Source organism: Microdochium trichocladiopsis, assembly GCF_020744255.1.
Source record: "Microdochium trichocladiopsis strain MPI-CAGE-CH-0230 chromosome Unknown B0I36scaffold_12, whole genome shotgun sequence".
Classification (NCBI taxonomy): domain Eukaryota; kingdom Fungi; phylum Ascomycota; class Sordariomycetes; order Xylariales; family Microdochiaceae; genus Microdochium; species Microdochium trichocladiopsis.
Genome location: NW_025763555.1, coordinates 1470721 through 1491657, shown reverse-complemented (window position 1 = coordinate 1491657; position 20937 = coordinate 1470721). Strand labels below are relative to the sequence as shown.

Below are 20937 nucleotides of genomic sequence, written 5' to 3'. Positions count from 1 at the left end.
GCAGAGCTGCCTGCAGGTAAGTGGGGCAGCGGTCACGACAGCGAGTTCTGGCTGCAAAGTCGGTTTCCGCATCCTTCACTTATTGCATAAACAGGGTGATATTTCACAAACCTTCTTTCTTGGCGGCTTGGCGGTCAACGCAACCACCGGATCCTGGGAAAGCGGAGACAAAGATCGTATAATTACATATCTGCTCGAGTGGGACTGAATGTGGCAAGCCTGTGGCAAGCCTGTGGCCCCGCAAAGCTCCGCAACAGAGCGCGCGTCAATTATGCCGCAAGCCACACCAGCATGACAATCAAAACATCACCACGACCAACGTATAGGAGCGAGCGCCAAATGAACGAGAACGAGACCGAGACCGAGATCGACAGCCTACGACGGCAACTGCAGGAGGCGCGACAGGAGGCACGAGAACGCGCAGCTGAAGCCTTCAGCGCGCAAGAGCTTCTACGGCAACGTGCAGACAGCGAACGGCAACGCGCAGAAAACGAACGGCGACGCGCAGACAGCGAACGGCAACGCGCAGACAGCGAACGGCAACGCGCAGAGGATGTCACCGCCCGCGCCAATTATACAACACTCACGGAATACATCACCAACTGCCACCGATATCTCGACCTCAAGATAGAAGTCGAGTCCAACAAGTCCCTCACTTCGAAGGGAACCATCACAAATCCCCAGGATAAGTTGGTCCCGTCGTCTCTCAAGCCGTGGAGCGACTTTCTCGAGCAGCAGAAATCGATTCATGGAAGACTGTACTCGACATTTCCTGAAGACAGGCGGGCCTTCGAAAGCATAATATTCCTCGAAGCACTTGGCGAACGACTCGCCAGAAAGAAAATAGCCAACGAGCGCGATCTTGAATCTACCCAGCACAACATTGTCGAGACCCCCGTCGCCAACATTGTCGAAGTCCTCAAAAACCACAATGCAACGAATCGGACATTCGCCCTGGGTCAAGGGATTTTCTTCGACAATCACCCGAATGCGCTAAGCGATGCCGCTGAGGAGCCAATGCAACGACGTGCAGTGCACGACTCGAACCAGCTTCGCGCCGACCAGGTGTGCGTTTACAGGCACGATGACGTGGATCGGGCCCTGCGAAGTCTGCTTTTGGTGGTTGAGTACAAGCCGCCACACAAGCTGACGTTGCCGCACCTTCGTCTCAGTCTGCGAAAGATGGATATACAGCACGAGGTCGTGAATAGGACAACAATACCAACGGACAAGGACGAGCTTTTCTCATACCATGCCGATAAGGTTGTCGCCGCCGCTATCTGCCAGACATACCACTACATGATCACAGGCGGACTGACGTACAGCTATGTGACCACTGGCGAGGCAATCGTCTTCCTCAAAATCGACTGGAGGACTCCTGAACATCTGCTATTCCACCTCGCGGAGCCACGAGCGGAGGTGCTGGCGCATCCACACAATGCTGTGCACTGTACGGCCGTTAGTCAGGTCCTTGCGTTCACCCTGCTGGCAATTGAAGAACAACATTCCAATCCTGGGCAGGATGACCGTGTTCGAGCCATGGGACAACTTGGACGGTGGTGCGTGGATCACGATGCCATTCTGAAGGCCGTTCCAGAGAGTGTACGGAAGCAGACGCCACCGCCATCAGCGTATGCTGCTCGGGACTATGGCCGCATCGATCGATCGCCATATTTCTTTCGCAACCGTCTTGCAGTGTCAACATGTCGACCAGCATCAGGCGGAGTCATCGACGACGAGCTTTCAGATCTATCAGACGATGGAAGCGGTGGCTTCGTGCAAAACAGTCCCAGCCTCAGAGATACACGCCGTCATCCACAAACCGGGCAAAGACGAGCCGGTGGCAGCAACAATACTCCTGCCGGTTCTGCCACATCGCAACGACAATACTGTACGCAAAAATGTCTGCTTGGACTCGTCAGGGGCGGATTGCTTCACAAGGCATGTCCGAATGCAGACTTGCACCAGCAAGGCAGTTCGCAAACCCATCCTGTCGGTTTAGAAACTTGGCTGCAGCTACTACGCGATCAGCTGGCTGGATCTCACGACAAGAACATCGTACCGCTTGGCAAGCAGGGAGCGCGTGGGGTTGCATTCCAAGTCACACTTGCTGAGTATGGCTACACAGTCGTGGCGAAATGCACAGTCCCTGAATTTGTCGTCGACCTCGAACACGAGGGTTCGATGTACAAGACACTCGAGCCTCTGCAAGGCATCCAGGTTCCTGTTTTCCTGGGCGCCTTCCACCTCGAGCGGCCATACTACTACGATCATAGAGTGCAACTTGTCTACATGATGCTCCTATCATGGGCAGGCGAACCCATCGATACGCACCAGCAGTGTTCTCCCGAATTGACTCATGCACGTCGCTCGGCAGTCTCCGCGGTAGCACAGTTAGGTGTGGTGCATGGCGACGAACGGGACAACAACACACTGTGGTGCTCCGAGACCAATGATGTGATGCTCATCGACTTTGAGCGTTCAACGCTCGCACCAGTCTCGCCTGTAATGCCGTCTCAGCGAGTCAGGTCCAATCGTCGGCCGCGCATTCGAGAACCTCTGCTGGCAATTGCGACTAATCGGCGATTCGTTCATCACGAGACTGGACTGCAGAAAACTAGACATACAAGAAGTACTCGCTTCTACATAGCTACCAAAGCGCAATGATGTCGTTGGTTGGTGTTGCTCGTTGTCCGTGACGGACGGGATGTCACCGGACACTTTGATCGGGTCCGCTTTTTGTTTGCCTACACAGCAGGTTGCTGGCATTTCACGTGATAATGATAGCGTTACGAATGACGATAGTTTCAATGGGTTGGAGACGCAGCGACCTTTGCGTACCAGTGAAGCTGTGTCGTTGTGCCTTCGCCAAACTGTGCCACACCTGCCACACCTGCCTGCCACACCTGCCCGTCACACCTGCCCGCCACACCTGCCACACCTGCCACACCTGCCACACCTGCCACACCTGCCACACCTGCCACACCTGCCACACCTGCCACACCTGCCACACCTGTGCATCACGCACTGGTTTGGCCACATCACCGCCGTCAACCGCTACGAGCAGTTACTGCCATGGCGCCGAATCTCGCCCAGGCCGTGCACGAACAGCTCGAGTTTATGATCACAAGTGGTGAATACGCTGACAATGAGATAGCCAGAATCGCCCGATGCAGTCAACGTACTGTTAGACGTGTACGATCCAATCTCCAATGCTTTGGAGCTACGAAAGCCCCTCCGAACGCAGCTGGTCGACCGAAGAGTATCACACTGCCTATGATGAGCGCATTATTCGAGCAACTACTTGAAAAGCCTGGGATGTACCAAGACGAAATGGTGGTTTTCCTCTGGGACGAATTCGAGATACTCGTAACAACGTCAAGTATTGGCCGTGCGTTGCGTGCGGAAGGCTGGACTAAAAAGGTGATTCGTCGAATCGCCGAGGAGCAGAACGCAGATCTACGTGATTTTTATCTCTATAACCTGTCCGCGTTCTCATCTTACCATTTGGTATTTACCGATGAGTCAGGCTGTGACAGAAGAGCTGGTTTTCGACGGACTGGTTGGTCGCCACTGGGCACGGCCCTCATAGAAGTTGCACGTTTCCACCGGGAGCAGAGATATCAAATTCTTCCAGCCTATTCGCAAGATGGAGGAGTCTTCCATCAGATTTTTCAAGGCTCGACTGATGCGCAAGTCTTCGAAAACTTTCTCGAGAGACTGCTTCCGCACTGTGGCAAATGGCCGGAGCCGAGATCCGTACTCGTCATGGACAATGCATCTTTCCACCACTCTGACAGGATTTATGAGCTGTGCAGGGACGCTGGCGTGAAGCTAGTCTATTTGCCGCCATATTCACCGGACTTCAACCCTATTGAGGAATTTTTTGCAGAGTTGAAGCGCTTCATCAAAAGACATTGGCGGAAAGAACAGGACTTCGCTGAATTTCTCGAGTGGTGCGTGCAGACAGTGGGTGCGAGGGAGGCGAGCGCGAAAGGCCATTTTCAGAATGCAGGCATTACAATTGAGAAACTATGAAAACGTGCTGTGGAACATTCAAGCCCTATCACTGTTTACTACCGCTACCCACTTGCTGATGTCGCTGACAAAACGTCGGGCGACTCCAATCTTCACTCCCTTATCTATGAAAAAACGCGAGTCTTGATCCTCAAACACCTGCTCAAGGTCGAGGCAATGTTCCATCATGACATCATAGATGTTCTGGAACTCCTGCTTGATGGAAATTTGTTCCACTTGCAGACAATGCCAGTTGCAATAGTCTCTCACTGCGATGTCCCGTGGGCCGGGTATCTCAAGAGCAACGCGAGATGGCAATGGCCTACTGGCAGACGTTGATGCTGTTGCCGAACCAGCTACGGATTCTGGAGCAGGAGAGAGCCGGGCATTTGGCATGATATTAGTGATGTTAATCGGTGGGCAACTAGCTCGAGACGTTGCTTTTCGCTGCTGTTCTTCTAAACGTTGCTGGTCCTCGGCAAACAACTGCCCACGGAGGCTACTAGGAACATCGTCATGATCAAGTAAAGTGCCACCCTGCTCAACATGCTCAATCAGTGCTTTGAAGTGGTGTGTTCTTAAGCGGTATCGCTTCTTAGTGTCCTTATCCTGCCAGCAGTATGGCCCGACGTGGCAGGGCGGACCTGGGCAGCGAAAGGTCGCGTACACCTGTTGACAAATTGATGGCTGCCCACTGGAGCCTTCCTCGGCAGCAATGTACATGTCACGTTGTGCGAGCATTCGTTCTGAAGTAGACGCGAAGCCTCGTTTGGTCCCACGCTTAGGTGTTACACCAGTGTCTCCACTTGTTTGGATGTAGTTAAAGGTGATCTCGATCCTCAATGGTCGTCCAGCACGAAACAGGTCGCTCCAGAGGAGAAGTTGCTGTTCTACAATCGACCATTCGATGTCGAGTTCGTCGAATCTTTTGACTAGGTTTCTCTCCGATCGAGCCTGCACATGGACTAGGACGGCGGTGTCATCTGGTCGATACGATCGATTCGAGGCTAGCTTCTTCTTCAACAGTTTATCGAGTTTGCTTCGCAGGGTCTTCTCCCAGTAGTCACTCGGCGCGAGGACAAGGTTTTGCTCGCTATCCTTGGAGCCAGGGACGACTCTGCCATCTACAGTCAATTTCCATTCGATCGAGTAATGTATACAAGTAGGCGGATCCTCATCACAAGATTTCCCTTCGACCCAGTCCTCCAGTCGAATCAGAGGTAGTTTGCTGGTCACCGAGGTCTGGCTTTCGATTGACGGAGTCTCGGCGACTCCTTGACCATCGACCGCAGGTCTTGCCGCCGGGATTTGCGGGCTTTCGTAGTCATCAAGCTCATGGACCGGCCATTCGTACTCGTTTTGCCACAGGTCTGGATAGGTGTCGGGTGGCATCGTGATCGGTTGCGATGATGCGAACTGTGTCGCGCAGGGCAATGTCCACGTGGCCATTGCATCATAGTAGCCAGGTACGGGCGCCATTGTGCCTCTACAGGGTAGCTACATGAGACATGGGATCCACATACAGATGAGTCATCCAGCTTCTTAGGAGCTCCCGCAGTCCCATGGCTGCCGTTGAAGACATCCGGTCGGTTCGCCGGTGGCCAGTCTATGTGCAGTTTTAAGCCATAAAATAGTCGGAGGCCCCTCTGACCGCACTCCATCCCGTGAACATCTATAGATCCGGTGTCCTCATCTGCATCCTAACTTCATATCGCTTTTTGTCAAAAGCCGCATGCTGTCCCTTGCGGAACTCAAATGTATTGAGGAAGACGTGGCCGTTGCAAGCGCTATTCGCAGTCCATGGACTGCACAGCCCATATTGCCAGAGTACCGCGGACTCGCGTTATTTGTTCACCGGGCCTTCCGCTGAGCAGAGAGTCTCAATAGAGGACCAGAAGGCCAAATGCACCATGTTATCGCCATAAAAGACGGCCGGTCGAGATTAGAATTGATATGGCTATAAGCTCACGAGAGATTGCGGGAGGCTCCGCTGTGCAATATATGGCTTTTGACTTCGGCCGATCGACGAGAACGAATAAGTGTAGAAATGTTTGTTTGCAAGACCCTTATTTGTTGCAGCATCGTGTGATTTTCTCATAATGTCATCTATGCAATAAGCGAGGAGTCTTGATCAAGCCATTTCTGGCTTTGGAGCACGAATTGGCTGTCTCCACCCCGCCTTTTTGCAGACGTGCCCACTTCTCCACTAATTAACGTGGTATGCCAAGACCAGGGTGCCTGTGCGCAGAACTAGTTGTGCATGACCTACACGGACACCGATTTCGAATCTGACTGTATATGAGCTCCTCATTCACAGGTCGCTTATCTCAGTCTTCTATAGACCCCCCAAAACAATCACATATCCACTTCTAGGATGGCTACTAGGGCGAGTAACGTGGATAGAAAGGAATGGCGGATTAAATGCCGTGAGGTTCTGGCATATCATATCCGTATGTAAGGTTGCGCAGCCTCCCAACCCCTGCTAATAGCATATAGGCCAGCAAGTGGGTTGCCATATTACTCCTTCAGATGTCAGACTAGTGACGTCTGAGAACGATCCATATCGCTGGAGCTATGTCACCGAGGCAGCGCATTTATTTACGAAGAATCTAAGCGATCACTCCATCAGCGCTTATAAGCAGCTCTGTTCAGGTGTCGGGGCGACTTTCGAAGCTACAACGCCCGGCCCCTTCGTCTTAAGCAAGGTATGGTAGATCAGCTTGTTGTTTCATCATAGCTCTCACAGCTAACTAGCTAAGTCCACCCTAAATCAACCAAGTTTTACGCTACATATTAGCAATCTCAAGAGTGAGATTGAGAGACTCCAAGGCGAAGCAGCTGATCTACAAGTGCGCCTTTGCCAAGAAACAGAGCTGAAACTCTCCGCCGAAAACCGCTTGTTGGAATTAGAACAGCTCGTTCTACATCTTGAGCAGCAAGAGATTCAAGCAAGTGAGAAAGCCGATAAGTTTGAGAACCTTGCTAGTACTTGTCTCTCTTACGTAGACCAGATTTCGCCAGACTTGCAGAAACTCATGGAGCTCAGCAGGGACGTCAAGAGTGGAATCGACCCTCCCTCATACCATTAGCATTCTACCTAGCTTAGTGAATATTAGCCCACGGGCGTTTGGCTTACTACGAGGATAGCAGTGACTTCTTGGAGCAAAGCATAGCCATACTGAACTCGCCTCTGGCCTAGCAGTGCGCGAAGGACGACTGGTGGCTTACTGACCCCTAACAGCGCTAGGAACCATATTCGCGCAGGCCTGGGATTAGATCTTTGCTGAAGTCTTAAGTATCATTCAGAATGCGAATGCGGTCATATCAAGGACGTTAAGGACATTGTTATTGTTCTTATACTCCCTTATAGGTATCTTCATCACAGTCCGCAGGCAAGCCTGGAGATCCGCTTGGGGAGAGGATTCTGGCTTCGTAAGCGGAGCGAGCAGGTACTCCCGAGCAGGTCTGGCGCAGGCTTCGGGTGGTTCAGTAGGTGGTTCAGTGGGTGGATCAGTAGGTGGTTCAGTGGGTGGTTCAGTGGGTGGTTCGGTGGGTGGTTCAGTGGGTGGCTCAGTGGGTGATTCAGTGGGTGGTTCAGTGGTTGCTTCGAAGGGTTAGGTGTACTGTAGCGGAGGTGCTTCAGTGATTAATTTAGTGGATGATTTAATAGATAGCTTAGTGGGTGGTGCAGCAGTCAATCAGCTGCTTCAGTAGGTCGTCAATGGCCTAGCGGCTCTAGTGGGCAGGTAATCCCGCTAATAATCCTCGAGCCAACCACTATGGGCAACGCGAAGCGCGCGCCTTCGGTGCTCCTGCTTCGCATTCTCCATCAGTAGCTTGAAAGATTCGTCTACTTAATGCCGTTAGAATGACTCGAGCCGTGCATGCAAGTCGCTCGCCTTAACAGGAAAGCCATTCCTAGACATAGTCGTTGGGCAAGAGGGAGCTCTTCATTCCTCTAGATCAAGCGCGGAGCCTGAATGTTGAGCGGGTGATGGTCGAGAATGCATTGGGGTGCAATGAGTGCGGGAGGTAACGCACTACCACTCGTTTTCGACAAGGCGCGACGAGAGGACACCGCACCCAGCCATGCCGTGTCCAGCCACAACATGCACCACGGCACCGCGCCACCTCCTGAGTCAACGCGCTTCCGTGTCAGCAGAAGCTACTGTACCTCGAGCTACTCCGGACACCAACCTGGAGCGTATCCACGGCTCTGAACGCCGTTATGCTTGCATTATTTATGCGCGCTTACATGGGCGGTCCTTTCATACAACTACTTACACGTGCTTCGCATTGATCCTTCAGCACTCCTCAGCAGTCCCCGCAGAGCGGAAAGGTGAACGGCAGTACACAGCAAAACCGCCGACAGCCCAGCGGTACACCTTGATTAAGCATCCCCATGCGGGCTCTGAAGCGGTGCAGCGCTTCTGCGCCGGCTCAACTACTACATCGAGCCGAGGAGGACTGTCATTGACCATGCTCGAGTCACTAGCACTCAAGCACCTCCTAGCGCTGCATCGAGAGCGGCATTGTACCATCTCCGACTATAGTCGATAATGGCTCATGACCACTTGCTCGCGTGGGAGCCATTTTCTGCTCACGCCACTTTCGTCCCGGCTGCACTACAGGATGGGGCAGCAAACACCCAGCGCGATCGTAGCTTGAGCAAGCTCTGGGCCCACAATTCCGCTTGCGTGGATGCATGCGGGACCTTTGCCTTTCTCGTTGACGTTGTCTTTCTTTTCCAAAAGCCATTCATTGGATCACGGCCCCGATCGCCACCCTGTCCTCACGGCTTCCAGTCATCGGCGGCGTCGTCTTTTGCTTGCAGTATCCTGGGGTTGTTTGTTTGAGTTGTTCTCAAGTCGAGAGCCTCATGATCGCTACCTCAAAATCAGACAGGGTTATTCATCCGCATAATTGTCCTACGGTGCCAGCTTGAACTGCTGAGAGGTACTCCCTAAATTAAAGCGCACGAATGTGGTGACCTATATTGAGACGCTTCGCCCCAGCCAATGATTCTATGGCGTCGCAGTATGAACTGCGCGTGCTGATTGGTTCCTCAGCATGAGATGCGAGCTCCAGAAGTTGTAATGCTGCATTAGAGCTGCCCCGCCTTCGTTTGTGGGAGGCTCATTTCGACCTTGCACTCTGTACTTATCTCGGTAGCCCCGCCCCCGCTTCCCTTTCACTCCCCCGTCCCCTTCTATACCATTCTCCAGGATTATGTTCGACAGGGCAGAGCAAAGCACCATGGGCGACCTCTTTTTACCAAGTCACAGATGAACCTCACAATACACCTAACCACCCTGCATACATCGGTTGAGCTTCTGCCCGTGCACTCCACGCAGATGCATACAGAAGTTCCACCTGCAACTGGCCACCCGCGCGCAACCACCAATCCACCTACCCTCGCCTGCATCGCCACTTCACCTGCTATTTATTGACTGCGTGTGATAGCGCATCATTGCCCATGCAGCCGGTGTACGAGGCGCAGGTAGGCATGCATGAGTCAGACGTGACCGGCGATTGAGCTCCAGGGCTGAGGGAGCTTTGCGGTTACTTACCAAGTCTCGCATCACGATGGAGATAATGGATTGTGGAGACATGGTCAGACACAGTGACAAGAATAAAAAATTTATGCTATATGAATATTCGCGTGAAGCAAGAATCAGTCCGTCTCGCTAGCCCGCCTTTGTCTCTTCCCAACTTTCCTAGCACGCCTTTGCCTGTTCTCAAAATCCTTGATTAAGTCTGGGTCAATGTCCTCCGTTTTTTGCCAGGTATTTTCCGACTCTGGATAACCCCACCACTTGATCTCATACTCCATAAACCTACCCTTCTTTTTCCGCGCGACGAGGCGTTCAACACGCCACTGATTGTCATCAGCATCGATCAGAGAAGCAGTTTGCCCATTAGCTTCTGTGGTGTGCTCCCTTGTTTGGACTGCATCATGGAGGGGAGCCTCTACTGCTTGGTCAGGGGGTGATTCCTGCTGCGTCTTGACCTCCAGGCTGTCGCCCCGTGCCCCCGGAAGGTCTTCGCATGGCCCACTTGTCGAACTGGCTTTGGTGCGCGTGAGAGAGAGTTTCGTAACCGTGATGAAATGATATGTTGTAGCAGACGATTGACCCTCCGTGCTGGAGCGTGGGGAGCTGTGGCGACTCCTCTTGTTCTTGGAACCATGTTGCTCTTCTTGTTCTCTTTTCCTTTTTCCATTCTCAAAGTCAAGCTTGGATTGGCTTGGGATACAGCCATGATCATCATAGATATGGAAAATGAGCTTTTCTGGCGAGGCGAATGGCGCCCTTCCCTGACAGTGTGGGTGACTACAATGAGCTTGAGAGCAGGTGTTTTGCCTCCTATTTCGTCTTGTAATGCAGTCGCTTAAATGGTCCCTCCATTCGTCAGTGCGGATGAATTGACGCATTCGCGACTCAGGCGGCATCGATTCGTCCCCAAGACAGAAAGGACAAAGGCCCGGTGCTGCAAGCACACCCGCATAGGTGAGAGGGTCGCACCACCTGGGGATCGAAGCCGGATGCTCGAGGTGCTGGGAACAGTGCTGAGTCCATTCAGATTCCCCAGAAACCCATTCATGGCATACGAAGCAGAATGCCGTCGGAGATGACTGTTGCTTCTTATAGCAGTTATAGACGTGCTTCCAGTTATATCCACCCTGGCGTCCCTTGCAGTTGCACTTCTGCGGTTCGAGTCCTGGCCGATATTCTACCTCTTTGTCTTGCCGACAAAGGGATATCAAATCCCCCAGGGCCTCTAGCCCAGGCGGGTCGCGTAGTAGAGCAGATTGGAACAAAGCCTTGGAAAGACGATCTCTTTCAGGCATTAGATAGCGAACTCGGTCGAAGAGGCTCCGAAGATAGCAGGGCTCTGGCGTTGTTCCCTGCGGTGCCGATGATTGCTGTTCCTGCAGCACCCTCGTTGCTTCACGCTTGAGTCTGCGTGTCTCCTGATATAGCTCATTTATTCGCTTTTTCGTTTTTGGATCGCTGGCATCTCTAAGCTGCAGCTCTTGTAGCTCGGCTTGAAGCTTTTTCATCGGCTCCGAGTCTGCCAACTCAGCAAGGCTCTCTGCAGGAAGTGCTAGCAACAAGGAAGGGTTGCGGCAAATTGTCATATCTTGGAAACGCTCCAGCACCTCCTTGCGAGATTCGCCGTGAAAATATGAACCCTGTCCATCTGCTGCAAGAGGGGAGGCGTAGTATTTATCGTAGGTACCGTTGTCCCTTTGGCCGGCGTGTTTCCGGCGCTCTGCCTCCGAGTGGTATTTTGCTAGTAGAATAATTAGCAGATACGACCTATGCGCTTAGTGACCCTCAGTACTTACAAACGCGCAATAGACTACTTGCTCTGAACTCGTGCGGACGCGGTGGATCTATGTAGCCAGCTCGGAAACCAAGCTTCCTGATACGTGCAGAAATAGTGACTGCTCGTTCGACGCCCTTGCTACGGATATTAGGGTAGAAGGGATGGCCCTCTATGCCCTTGGTCCACGGAATAACCGAGATATCCTCCCCGGGATTAGGTTTGACTGCTAAGAGCGTGTCGATGGTCTCGTGTCCCTCAATTGCGTTCCTCGCCAGAAGGAATGCAAGATGGAAAAGAAAGCCATTCCGGGAGAGAGGGCAAGGCTTTCTCCCTTCATACAAGACATGTTGCGGCCTGGAGAAGCTGGGTTAGTTAAGATCCCGATCGTCCAGCCCGACTGTACTCTACCTTGCGTGAGGAATGTACGTCATCCCCTTCGCGTCACGAACGAGCCGGAGACCAAGCTCCGGTTTCATGTCTTCGTTGTAGAATACCACAAACTGAACATCCTAAAGAGAGGGTCAGTATAGGCACCATCTTGATTGGTTTTGGGAGGACCCCTACCTTGAACCGCAATCCTCGTCCTGAGCCCTCGCGGCAGGTAGACTCGAAGTATTCCCCGATCCTAGAGGAGGAACTAATATGGGTGCTGAGACTTGCCCAGTCATATACTCTGACTGAAGGCCGCCTGTAGACATGCCAATCTCGAGCCCACTGCTGCTCGGCCAAGTGACCGAAATGAGGCAACGTAGCAAAGCGCCTTGGACGTTTTACCGCAGACATCGGGAAGCTTAGTGGGAGAACCGTTTGGATGTACTGTAAAAGCAAGGATATCAGTCTGAAAGGCTCATGGTTTCGTTTTGAAGATCGACATCTACCTTTCGAACTGGTTTTGTAATCTCATCGCCCAGGGGTTTTTGGAACAGAAAGAAATGACGAGAGAATAGTTTCCAGTACTGAATGACAGTTGATACTGCAGGATGGTGGGCGACTGCTTCTCTGTCTTCCACGCTTGGATCAGGTCTTATACCTTGTATTCCCATTGCGACTTCTCGTATGAATTCTATACAGTCGTCGACCTCTCTTTCACTTGCTCCCTCATTTCGTTGTTTGAATCTAATTAGGACGTTAGATTGGGTACTACCGGTTTTGCGGCCGTAGAACTTACCCTTCCCACAAAGCCAACACCCTGTCCATGGCTCTTTGCTCATTCTTAGGGAGGTTCCGTAACAGCTGGGCGTAGTCTGTGTCTGCTCTGCTCAGATCTACACCCCTCTCTCTCGCAAGACGGAGGTAGTCTTCGGGGCTTCTCTTCACCATTCTTGCGGATGATAAAGTGTCTCGTGGAAGGCGAGCAAAGGACAATTCAAAGTGTAAGGCTTGGATAGGGAGAGAAGGTTGAGGTCGTGTTCCTGTAGGTTTTGGTGGTCGTCTAGAGCCGATGAGGAAGGAGGAAGGATTCAAGAGTTCCTGGAGCCGGATATGGCTCTATTTAAGCTCGATGGAAAGGAGAATGCGCCCCGTACAGTCAGACTCGAAATTGGTGTCCGTGTAGGTCATGCATAAATAGTTCTGCGCACGGGCACCCTGGTCTTGGCACACCACGTTGATCAGTGGAGAGGTGGGTAGGGTGGGGTAGAAGACAGCCAATTCGTGCTCCATAGTCGGTAATGGCTCCATTGAGATCCCTCGCTTATTGCATGGATGAAGGCATTAAATTATGAGAAAAACACACGATGCTGCAACCAAACGTTTCTGCACTTATTCGTTCTCGTCGATCGGCCGAACTTGAAAGTCATACATGTACATGTTCATGCAATCATACCAGAATGGTCGGAAAGATAGCTGCCTGGATGTACAGTACCGTAGCTGCCTTACGAGGCTGACGCCTTATCCTCCACAAACTGGGTCGTATTTGGGCTTCCCAAAACAGTACTGCACTGTCTGCGGAATAGGGCACTGGGTTGCAACGTCAGCCCCGCTTCTGGTTCCAGCAGGTGGTGGGACAGTGTCCATGCGGCCGCAACCCCGCATTTCCCTTCCTTGTCCAGCCGCCATGAAACGTCTGCTGTTTGTTGCCCACCACGATCCTGATGCTCGAGGAGACTTGGTCTTTCATGACCAAAGTCGCATCACGCCGTCGCCAGCCAAAACTATCAATCAATCGAGATACCCTGCTCATACCACCCTTGCAGGATGCGCCTCTTGGAAATCCAAGAGGATGGCAGCCTCAGACTTGGGGCGCATCCCCCAGAGGACGTCCCGCCATATGCTATCCTCTCGCACACCTGGGGAGCCGATGACCAGGAGATCACCTTTCGAGACGTTCAACATCATACAGGCCACCACAAGGACGGGTATAAAAAGCTCACGTTCTGCAGCCAGCAGGCTGCGCTGGATGGCCTGAAATATTTCTGGATCGACACCTGCTGTATAGACAAGTCTAACAGCCAGGAGCTTCAAGAAGCGATCAACTCCATGTTTCCCTGGTACAGAAATGCTGACCATTGCTACGTCTACCTCAGTGATGTGCACAAAAACAGCGGTGACGACGAAGACAAAGCGTCACAAGTACCATGGGAGACAACATTTAGAAGAAGCAGGTGGCTAACCCGCGGCTGGACGCTACAAGAGCTGATCGCCCCAAGGTCGGTCAAGTTCTTCTCAGCAGGAGGAGAAGCACTGGGCAACAAAACAACGTTAGAGGCACTGCTACACGAATGTACAGGGGTCCCCATTGACGCCCTTCGAGGGAAAACTCTGGCTGACTTCAGCATCAACGACCGACTCTCTTGGCTGGGAAAGCGCAATACCAAGCGTCCCGAAGATCTTGCGTATTGCATGTTTGGCATCTTCGATGTTCACATGCCACTTATCTACAGCGAGGGGGAGGAGAAGGCATTCTTCAGACTAAGACGAGAGATTGGTAAGCATCCATGGCTTCAGATACGCTTCCAATTAGCTGAAGCACAGGCTGATCATTTTGGCCGGGTATCCATTCTTGTTCATAGGCGAGGACACAATCAGCCAAGCAGCCAAGCAATGCATTGCCGACTTGCGCGTTACCGATCCTCGCCATGATAAGAGGCGCATCGAGGGCATGAAGGGCAGCCTACTCAGGGACTCCTACTTATGGGTGCTCGACAACCCGGACTTTCGCCAGTGGCGCAACAATGAGAATCAGCGACTACTCTGGGTCACAGGCGATCCGGGCAAGGGCAAGACCATGCTGCTCTGCGGAGTCATCGACGAACTCGAGAGGATGCGCACCGAGGGACAAACTCTATCCTACTTTCTTTTCCAGGCTACCGACACGCGTATTAATACCGCGACAGCTGCATTGCGCAGCCTGATCTACATGATCCTCGAGAAGCACGTTTCCCTCGTTTCCTACATGGAAAAGCAACACGAAAAGGCCGGCAGACACCTTTTCGAAGACACCAACGGCTGGCAGGCGCTATGTGAAAACTTCGACAACATTCTCCAGGATCCCAAACTTCAGGGAGTTGTCCTTGTGGTCGACGCTCTGGACGAGTGTTTGCAAGGTCTGCCAGTGTTTCTCGACCTGGTGGTCAGGACCTCGCAAAATACCACAGCGAAATGGCTCATTTCAAGCCGCAATTGGCCTCAGATTGAGGAACCATTATGCAAAGTGGCGCACAGGCTTTCGCTTGAGGTTAATGAAACTTCAGTTACAGAAGCCGTAAATACCCATACATCGAGCACAAGGTGTCCGAGCTTGCACGACGCAAGGGTTACCGCGATGACATCGCCAAGGAAGTTTACCACTATCTGTCGTCGAACGCAGATGGCACGTTTCTCTGGGTTGCCTTGGTCTATCAAGAACTCGAAACGACTTACTCCTGGAATGTGTTACAGAAAGTCAAGTCTTTTCCCCTGGGGCTTGATGCTCCATATCAACGAATGATAGAGCAAACACTCGCCTCAGAAGATACTGAATCCTGCAAGCAGGTTCTTGCACTCGTAGCAACGACCTATCGCCCACCGTCGCTGTCTGAGTTGATGACTCTGGTCGGAGAGTCCTTTCGCATGAAAACCTATCGCGAAGGCAATTGATAGGGGGGCATGACGAATTGATACGCGGGCATGACCCTTAGGGGGGCATGACTTTTTGTAACACTTGATTGGGCCAAATTTTCTAGATCCATAAATACTTCCGAGCAAAGGCGGTGAAGCCAGCCCTCTTAACAAGCCCAGATTTCGTGACCGCAAATGCACCCGACCAACACTAACCCTTTAGAACAGGCGTCAAAGAGAAGTATTGCTTTCGGTACTGTTAAGGAGAAGGTACTGATCCGGAATAGGCACGCGATGGGAAGTTCTCTGTATTCCAAAAGGTCGCTGTCGTACAAGACTATTGCTTTACCGTCGCTCGATTGGCGAGCGCCAGGCGAGCGACAGGTAAGAGACGGGCGCTCGCTGACTCAGCGAGTGCTTCCTAATTGAGTGGGTGCGGCCCCCCTCACAGGTACAGGGTATTCAAGGGCTGTTTCATAACCAAAGCTGTCTACGTCTCCCCTTACTACTATGGAAGGAAGAATCTCCTCTTCGCCATCAGCCAGCTCCCATTGATTCCTCCGTCTCCGAATGCTGGGCTGCGTTCTCCGCCCGCTGGCACGAACTCCTGTGGTTCTTCCCGTCCCTAGAAGGGTCGACTGGCTGCGTAACTGGCGCTGATTCGAGACATCAGCTTGGCCACTGGCCTGTCGGCTCGTCCCAAGTTCCATTCTGGCCTGAGTCGACTTGTTCAAGCTGCCCTGTGGACGACCTCGCCTACGGCTCGGGGGCCCCTGGTCGACCGGTTGACCAATCGGCTGACTACTAGTCTCGATGGCTAGCCCTGATGGAACGGCCTGCTTGGCGTTCTTAGGTCTGCCACGGAGAGCAGTGGCGATCTTAGGGTCGAGGATTCGTCGGTATGGATCTCGAGAGGATGCTTCTCGTAGGTGCCACCGAGGATGGACGTCCCATTTCGTGAAAGGCGTGCCATTATTCAGCTTTGAGTAGATCCTGTGGCAGCAGGGAATTCCAAGCTCGATCGACAACGAGCAGTCCTCGCCGCAATCTCTGAGGGATTCAGGGAACGGATTCTTCCCGGTCGGCATTGCTTTCCTTGCAAGCCGATATTGTTTGTTGATCAGTCCAAGGCCCTTGGAAGAGAGCGCCGTCCGGAGTTCGCCGAGATACTCCGAGCTAGGCCCAATGTACTCTCGCGCGGTAAGTACCTCGTCCGCTGCGCAAGCGTCGTTGAAATCTCGCTCCTGGTCCCTCATCATGTCCTGCATAGCCTCCATGAGCCGATAGAGATGGCTCATACCATTCAGGAGATAGCTCTTGATGTTGTTGTTGCTTGCTTCTGTACCAGAGGTGACGCGGACGCCGAAGTTGCGATACTTGCGAATGAAACAGCGCGCCCACTGCGCCCGTACAGGCATATAAGTTCCATGGAGATACCGCAGGATAGCTCGCTGGTCATCAAACTCATTGCAGAGATTTCTCCACGCCTTCTCATGAGCCTCCTCAGTCTCCGCAAACATGACGAGCTTCCACATCATGAGGACCCCTCGATAGCTATGAGGGATGACCGCCGCCGTCGGGGCGTGGACCAACTGTCGGTCTTTGGGGCTCAGCTCAGCCTGTGCCTGTGGAGCAGAGTCTTCTCCGTCGCTGCTGTCGGAACTGCTGCTGCTGTGGCCCTTGGCCCACTTCTGCTTTGACTTGAGCAAGACGTTAGAATTGATATGGTGGATGCACAGCTGCTGCTGTGCATCAGGGAACTGATCATTCAGGGCTGCCTTCATCTGATCGTCGAAGTCGGTAATGATAACGTCCGGTTGGCGAATAGAGTGTTGCTCTGAGAGCTGTCGAATACTCTCGGAGAGGAACTGAAACCCCTCCCGTCTCTCGTTGTCAATCAGGCCGAAAGCAGCATTGAAGACAGAGCCAAGGCAGGTCTGTCCTGTTGCCTGAAATAATGGAAGCTTGAAGCGATTGGTGTTGTATGTGTTGTCGAAGCTGATCACCTCGGGAAACCGCTTCCACATCTGGAGGCAGTAGGGAAAAGTCCAGACAAGGCCAACGAGACGGTTTGGCTCATCGTCCGCCCACTTCACGAGATAGGGAATCTCCATCTCGTCAAACAGCTTGATTAACGCGGCGGTGGGAGTATAGCCATTCAGCTTGTCTCGGTTGATGAGAGCTCGGGCGTTGTAGATGTCCCTCTGCGTCAAGATTGACTCGGGATGTTGGTCTTGGACCACAGCCCGTACGTCACGGGCCCGGATACCGACCCGACGGCTCGTCGACTCGATGGTAGCCCTGATGGGTGTAGTGAGTCGTCGGTGGGAAGGGTGCGCAGACGGCCTAATGCTACGTCCATGATTGTGTTGATTGTGTTCGGGGTTTGGGTGTTGTCTTAGGAGCCACTTGCCCTCTTCTAGAGCTTCAGCAATGACCATCCACTTGCATCCACACTTCCGAGACTTGCGTAGCCGAAGCCCTGTACCTCTACTCGGCCGTGGTTCTCCGTATCGGTCACATTGGAAAGAGTACCTCATCCTCCGACCATTGTAGGAATAGGCATGTCGTCGGACGATGCCAAAGCCATTCTCTTTCGCAAAGGTGTTTACCACGTCGAACAAAGCTTCGGCTGACGGCTTTGGGTCGCCTGGGATCGGCGGATTCGGGATCGGGTCTGGGTCGGGGGACGAAGACATCCGAGGAGAAGATCGCATCTCTTGAGGAGATGAAGCTTGGGCGGACGGCTCTCGGGGCGGTGAGTAGGGAGGAGGCGATTCAATCGCATCTGAGCTGAGTGGTGAGTAGCCCCATCTCTCGCGCCATTGACGTACTCGTTCGTATGACCGAGCGAGCTCGAGCGTAAGCCTCCGCTCCGTCCCAATCACTTTTCGTACTAGCTTCAGGGCAGATTGAAACTCGGCCCGTGTGGGTGACGATTGCTGCTGTTGTGCTGATTGAAGTGGCAAGGAAGACAGTGGGTCGGTTTCTGGTCCTGGGACAGGAATCCTCACTCGTAAGGACTGCCTTCCACCGGACGGGAAATCGTTTGAGAGGTGCACCTCGTGATCGAAACGGAGCTCCCATGGTGGCTCGTGAAGTCCACGCCATCCGTGCGGCTGTGGAGCTGTCGTGAAGGTTTCTGGGTAAGATGCAAAGAGATTTCCGAGTACATCTTCGTCGCCGACTCCGTAGTATTGGCCGATACTTGTTGCTATGCTGCTCGCTGAGGATGGCCGATTCGCAAATATCGGCGGGCTGAACTTGCCCTGTCGGCTCTGCCGCTGTCGTTTTCGAGGCCGTACTTGATCTTGAGCGTGGGGACTAGAACTACGGGTTCGTCGTCTCGAGTTGGAAGGAGACTCGGATTGGAACATGACGAAGTTCCCAATTATCGAAGGTTGACCATGGTGGATTTGCTTGCTGTTGGTGGGCTTGATCTGATCGCGTCGCGTCGTGTCAGCTCCGAGATTAGGGGAGATAGCCTTGAGGTACTTAACAGGGTACGGCAGAATTCTGCCAACACTAACAAAAAAGAAATTGACGAATCAGAGGCCCGAAAAGTCATGCCCCCCTAAGGGTCATGCCCGCGTATCAATTCGTCATGCCCCCCTATCAATTGCCATCACATAATTCGGGTCGTACGGCACTAGGCCAGTTGCTCTAAAGCCTGCCTGGATGTTTGCCTTTGTCATCGCAGCGTCGTACGCCTTATAAAAGGCTGGGAGGAAGTCCTCCTTTGAGATATGGGTAATATGCGCCCGCATAAGACCCTCGATTTCTTTACCGTACGCCCGTTTGAGAGGGCTAAAGCACCCAACATCGAGCGGCTGGAGCTTATGTGACGAATGAGCAGGCATACAGAGCGTCACAATGTTCTGTTCCTTGCAGTAGAGCTCGAAATCGACGGAATGGTGGCTCTCGTGGCCGTCGAGGATGAGGAGGCGGTAGGTGCCCTTCGTACGACTCTTCGTATGGAAATCGAAGTGTTTTACCCATTCTAGGCCTCTCTCGTTCGTCGTCCAGCCGTTCTCTAAAAGCGCGATTACCCAGTCGGGCGGTAGAGGGCTATTCGCGGTCCAGGAGTCGAGGTGGACCTTCCCCGTGAAGATAATATATGGTGGGATCGAATAGCCGTACGACGCGATACCCTGGATTACTGTAACCCATTCCTGATTGCCTTGTTGTACGGCTCTTGGCCTCCCGCGTCGATCGGAGGTCGTAACGACAGTTTCGGCGGAGATCTTGCCTATCGCGAAGCCCGTTTCGTCGAAGTTATAGATATCGTCCTTGTGGATCCCGTATTTCGCGATTATATTTCGTACGAGCTCAAACCACGCCCGATACGCGTCCGGATCCTCGCAGAGGACCCTCTGGTAGTCGATTCTCCGATTAAAACGCGTACGGAGCTCAGGTCGTCGTCGTACGAAGGTTGAGGCCCAGTTCGTTCCGACGCGTAGCGCGTCGCGTTCACGAAGGAGTCGATCCGCCATTTCTCGAACACCACTTAAGCGCGGCGGAAACGATCGCGAATCTAGGTCGATTCTATATCGTACGATGCTACCCTCTTCGTATGAGGTTAATTTCTGGCAGGGTGGTCGGATATCGTGTTTCGCAGCTCGGCCGTGGTATCGCTACTGGAGTGTCGTACGAGATATATTGTAGATCTGCGCAGCCTTTCGTACGCTTAATTTTGGGTCGGATTGGAGCGCATTTAACGCTAGAACCAAATCACTTTCAATTGATTGTCGTCCCATGATTAAAGGTGGAGAAAAAGGAGAAGGAAGTGAACCTCAATGAAATTGCAGTAAGGTGACCCGTTCACCCGTGTGACCCGCTCACCCGTGGATTACGTTATATACATCTCTTGAGATTGCCGCTTCACGACAGTAATGTAAGTGCCCATATCCTTTACACCTAATGAAAACGAGACGCTCGAAAAGCATCAAAGTAATAATCAATTCACGTGACTATTTAGTTATGTGAGTCACATCATAGTCCGGCAAAAGGTGGTCCAGCAAAGGTGGAGTCAGAGGGTAGCCACACGCACACTAAACTCGTGTAACATCATTGTAAAACTGGAGGCCACTGACCTGCTGCCCGCAGCTTGCTCCTGTAAACACCGACATGCGTCTTAAATTAAAGAACGGACGACCCTATTCGGCAAAGATAGGAGGAACCGAGTAGGGACGAGAGAGCGATAAATCACGCTGGGGTGGGTTGAAAACGGCAATCCAAGAGGCAAGCATTATTGATATCTATTGTCCTCATTGCTAAGCTCCTAGCACAGGGCCGTGCTTCGTTCCACCTCGTCCGGCTGCTCTCCATCTACGCGTAACGAGGTTAGGGCATTCTAGTTATCGCACAAGCTATTCAACCTGTCAGGATCTTCATCTAGTAAAGAGCTCTCGGGTATATCGCTATTCATTACAAATATTAATAGCGTCCATTAAACAGGCAATGGGTAAATCGTTTCAAGTTTATCGCCGATCTTCAGCCAGCGAAGATCCTTATCGGAGGTATACTCATAATACCTTCCTCTCCATTGCA

General features: G+C 52.5%; 3 protein-coding genes across 3 annotated transcripts; 2 read left to right on the top strand and 1 right to left on the bottom strand.

The window, feature by feature from the left end:
• Positions 1 to 527: 527 nt before the first annotated feature.
• Positions 528 to 2892, top strand: B0I36DRAFT_337757 (uncharacterized protein). Its single transcript, XM_046155698.1, has one exon. It carries the CDS (start codon positions 1018 to 1020, stop codon positions 2665 to 2667), a length of 1650 nt encoding a protein of 549 aa, XP_046006081.1. The 5' UTR covers positions 528 to 1017; the 3' UTR covers positions 2668 to 2892.
• A 6740-nt stretch (positions 2893 to 9632) lies between these two features.
• Positions 9633 to 12852, bottom strand: B0I36DRAFT_46367 (uncharacterized protein). Its single transcript, XM_046162918.1, has 7 exons — positions 12518 to 12852; positions 12228 to 12465; positions 11914 to 12165; positions 11758 to 11858; positions 11369 to 11703; positions 10186 to 11313; positions 9633 to 10034 (listed from the first exon to the last, which is right to left on the bottom strand). Exons 1-7 carry the CDS (start codon positions 12667 to 12669, stop codon positions 9988 to 9990), a joined length of 2253 nt encoding a protein of 750 aa, XP_046006080.1. The 5' UTR covers positions 12670 to 12852; the 3' UTR covers positions 9633 to 9987.
• A 693-nt stretch (positions 12853 to 13545) lies between these two features.
• B0I36DRAFT_355244 (heterokaryon incompatibility protein-domain-containing protein) lies at positions 13546 to 15277 on the top strand (the record flags this gene model as incomplete). The annotated part of the gene is made up of 2 exons (XM_046157417.1): positions 13546 to 14275; positions 14361 to 15277. 2 exons carry the CDS (start codon positions 13546 to 13548, stop codon positions 15275 to 15277), a joined length of 1647 nt encoding a protein of 548 aa, XP_046006079.1.
• Positions 15278 to 20937: the final 5660 nt, after the last annotated feature.

Coding starts and splice junctions, on each gene's coding strand:
- B0I36DRAFT_337757 (XM_046155698.1), top strand. CDS start 1,018: ATGCAACGACGTGCAGTGCACGACTCGAACCAGCTTCGCGCCGACCAG.
- B0I36DRAFT_46367 (XM_046162918.1), bottom strand. CDS start 12,669: ATGGTGAAGAGAAGCCCCGAAGACTACCTCCGTCTTGCGAGAGAGAGG. Junction 11,704..11,757: donor ACGTACATTCCTCACGCAAG/GTAGAGTACAGT, acceptor CAGCTTCTCCAG/GCCGCAACATGTCTTGTATG. Junction 10,035..10,185: donor TGGTTCCAAGAACAAGAGGA/GTCGCCACAGCT, acceptor ACGGGGCGACAG/CCTGGAGGTCAAGACGCAGC.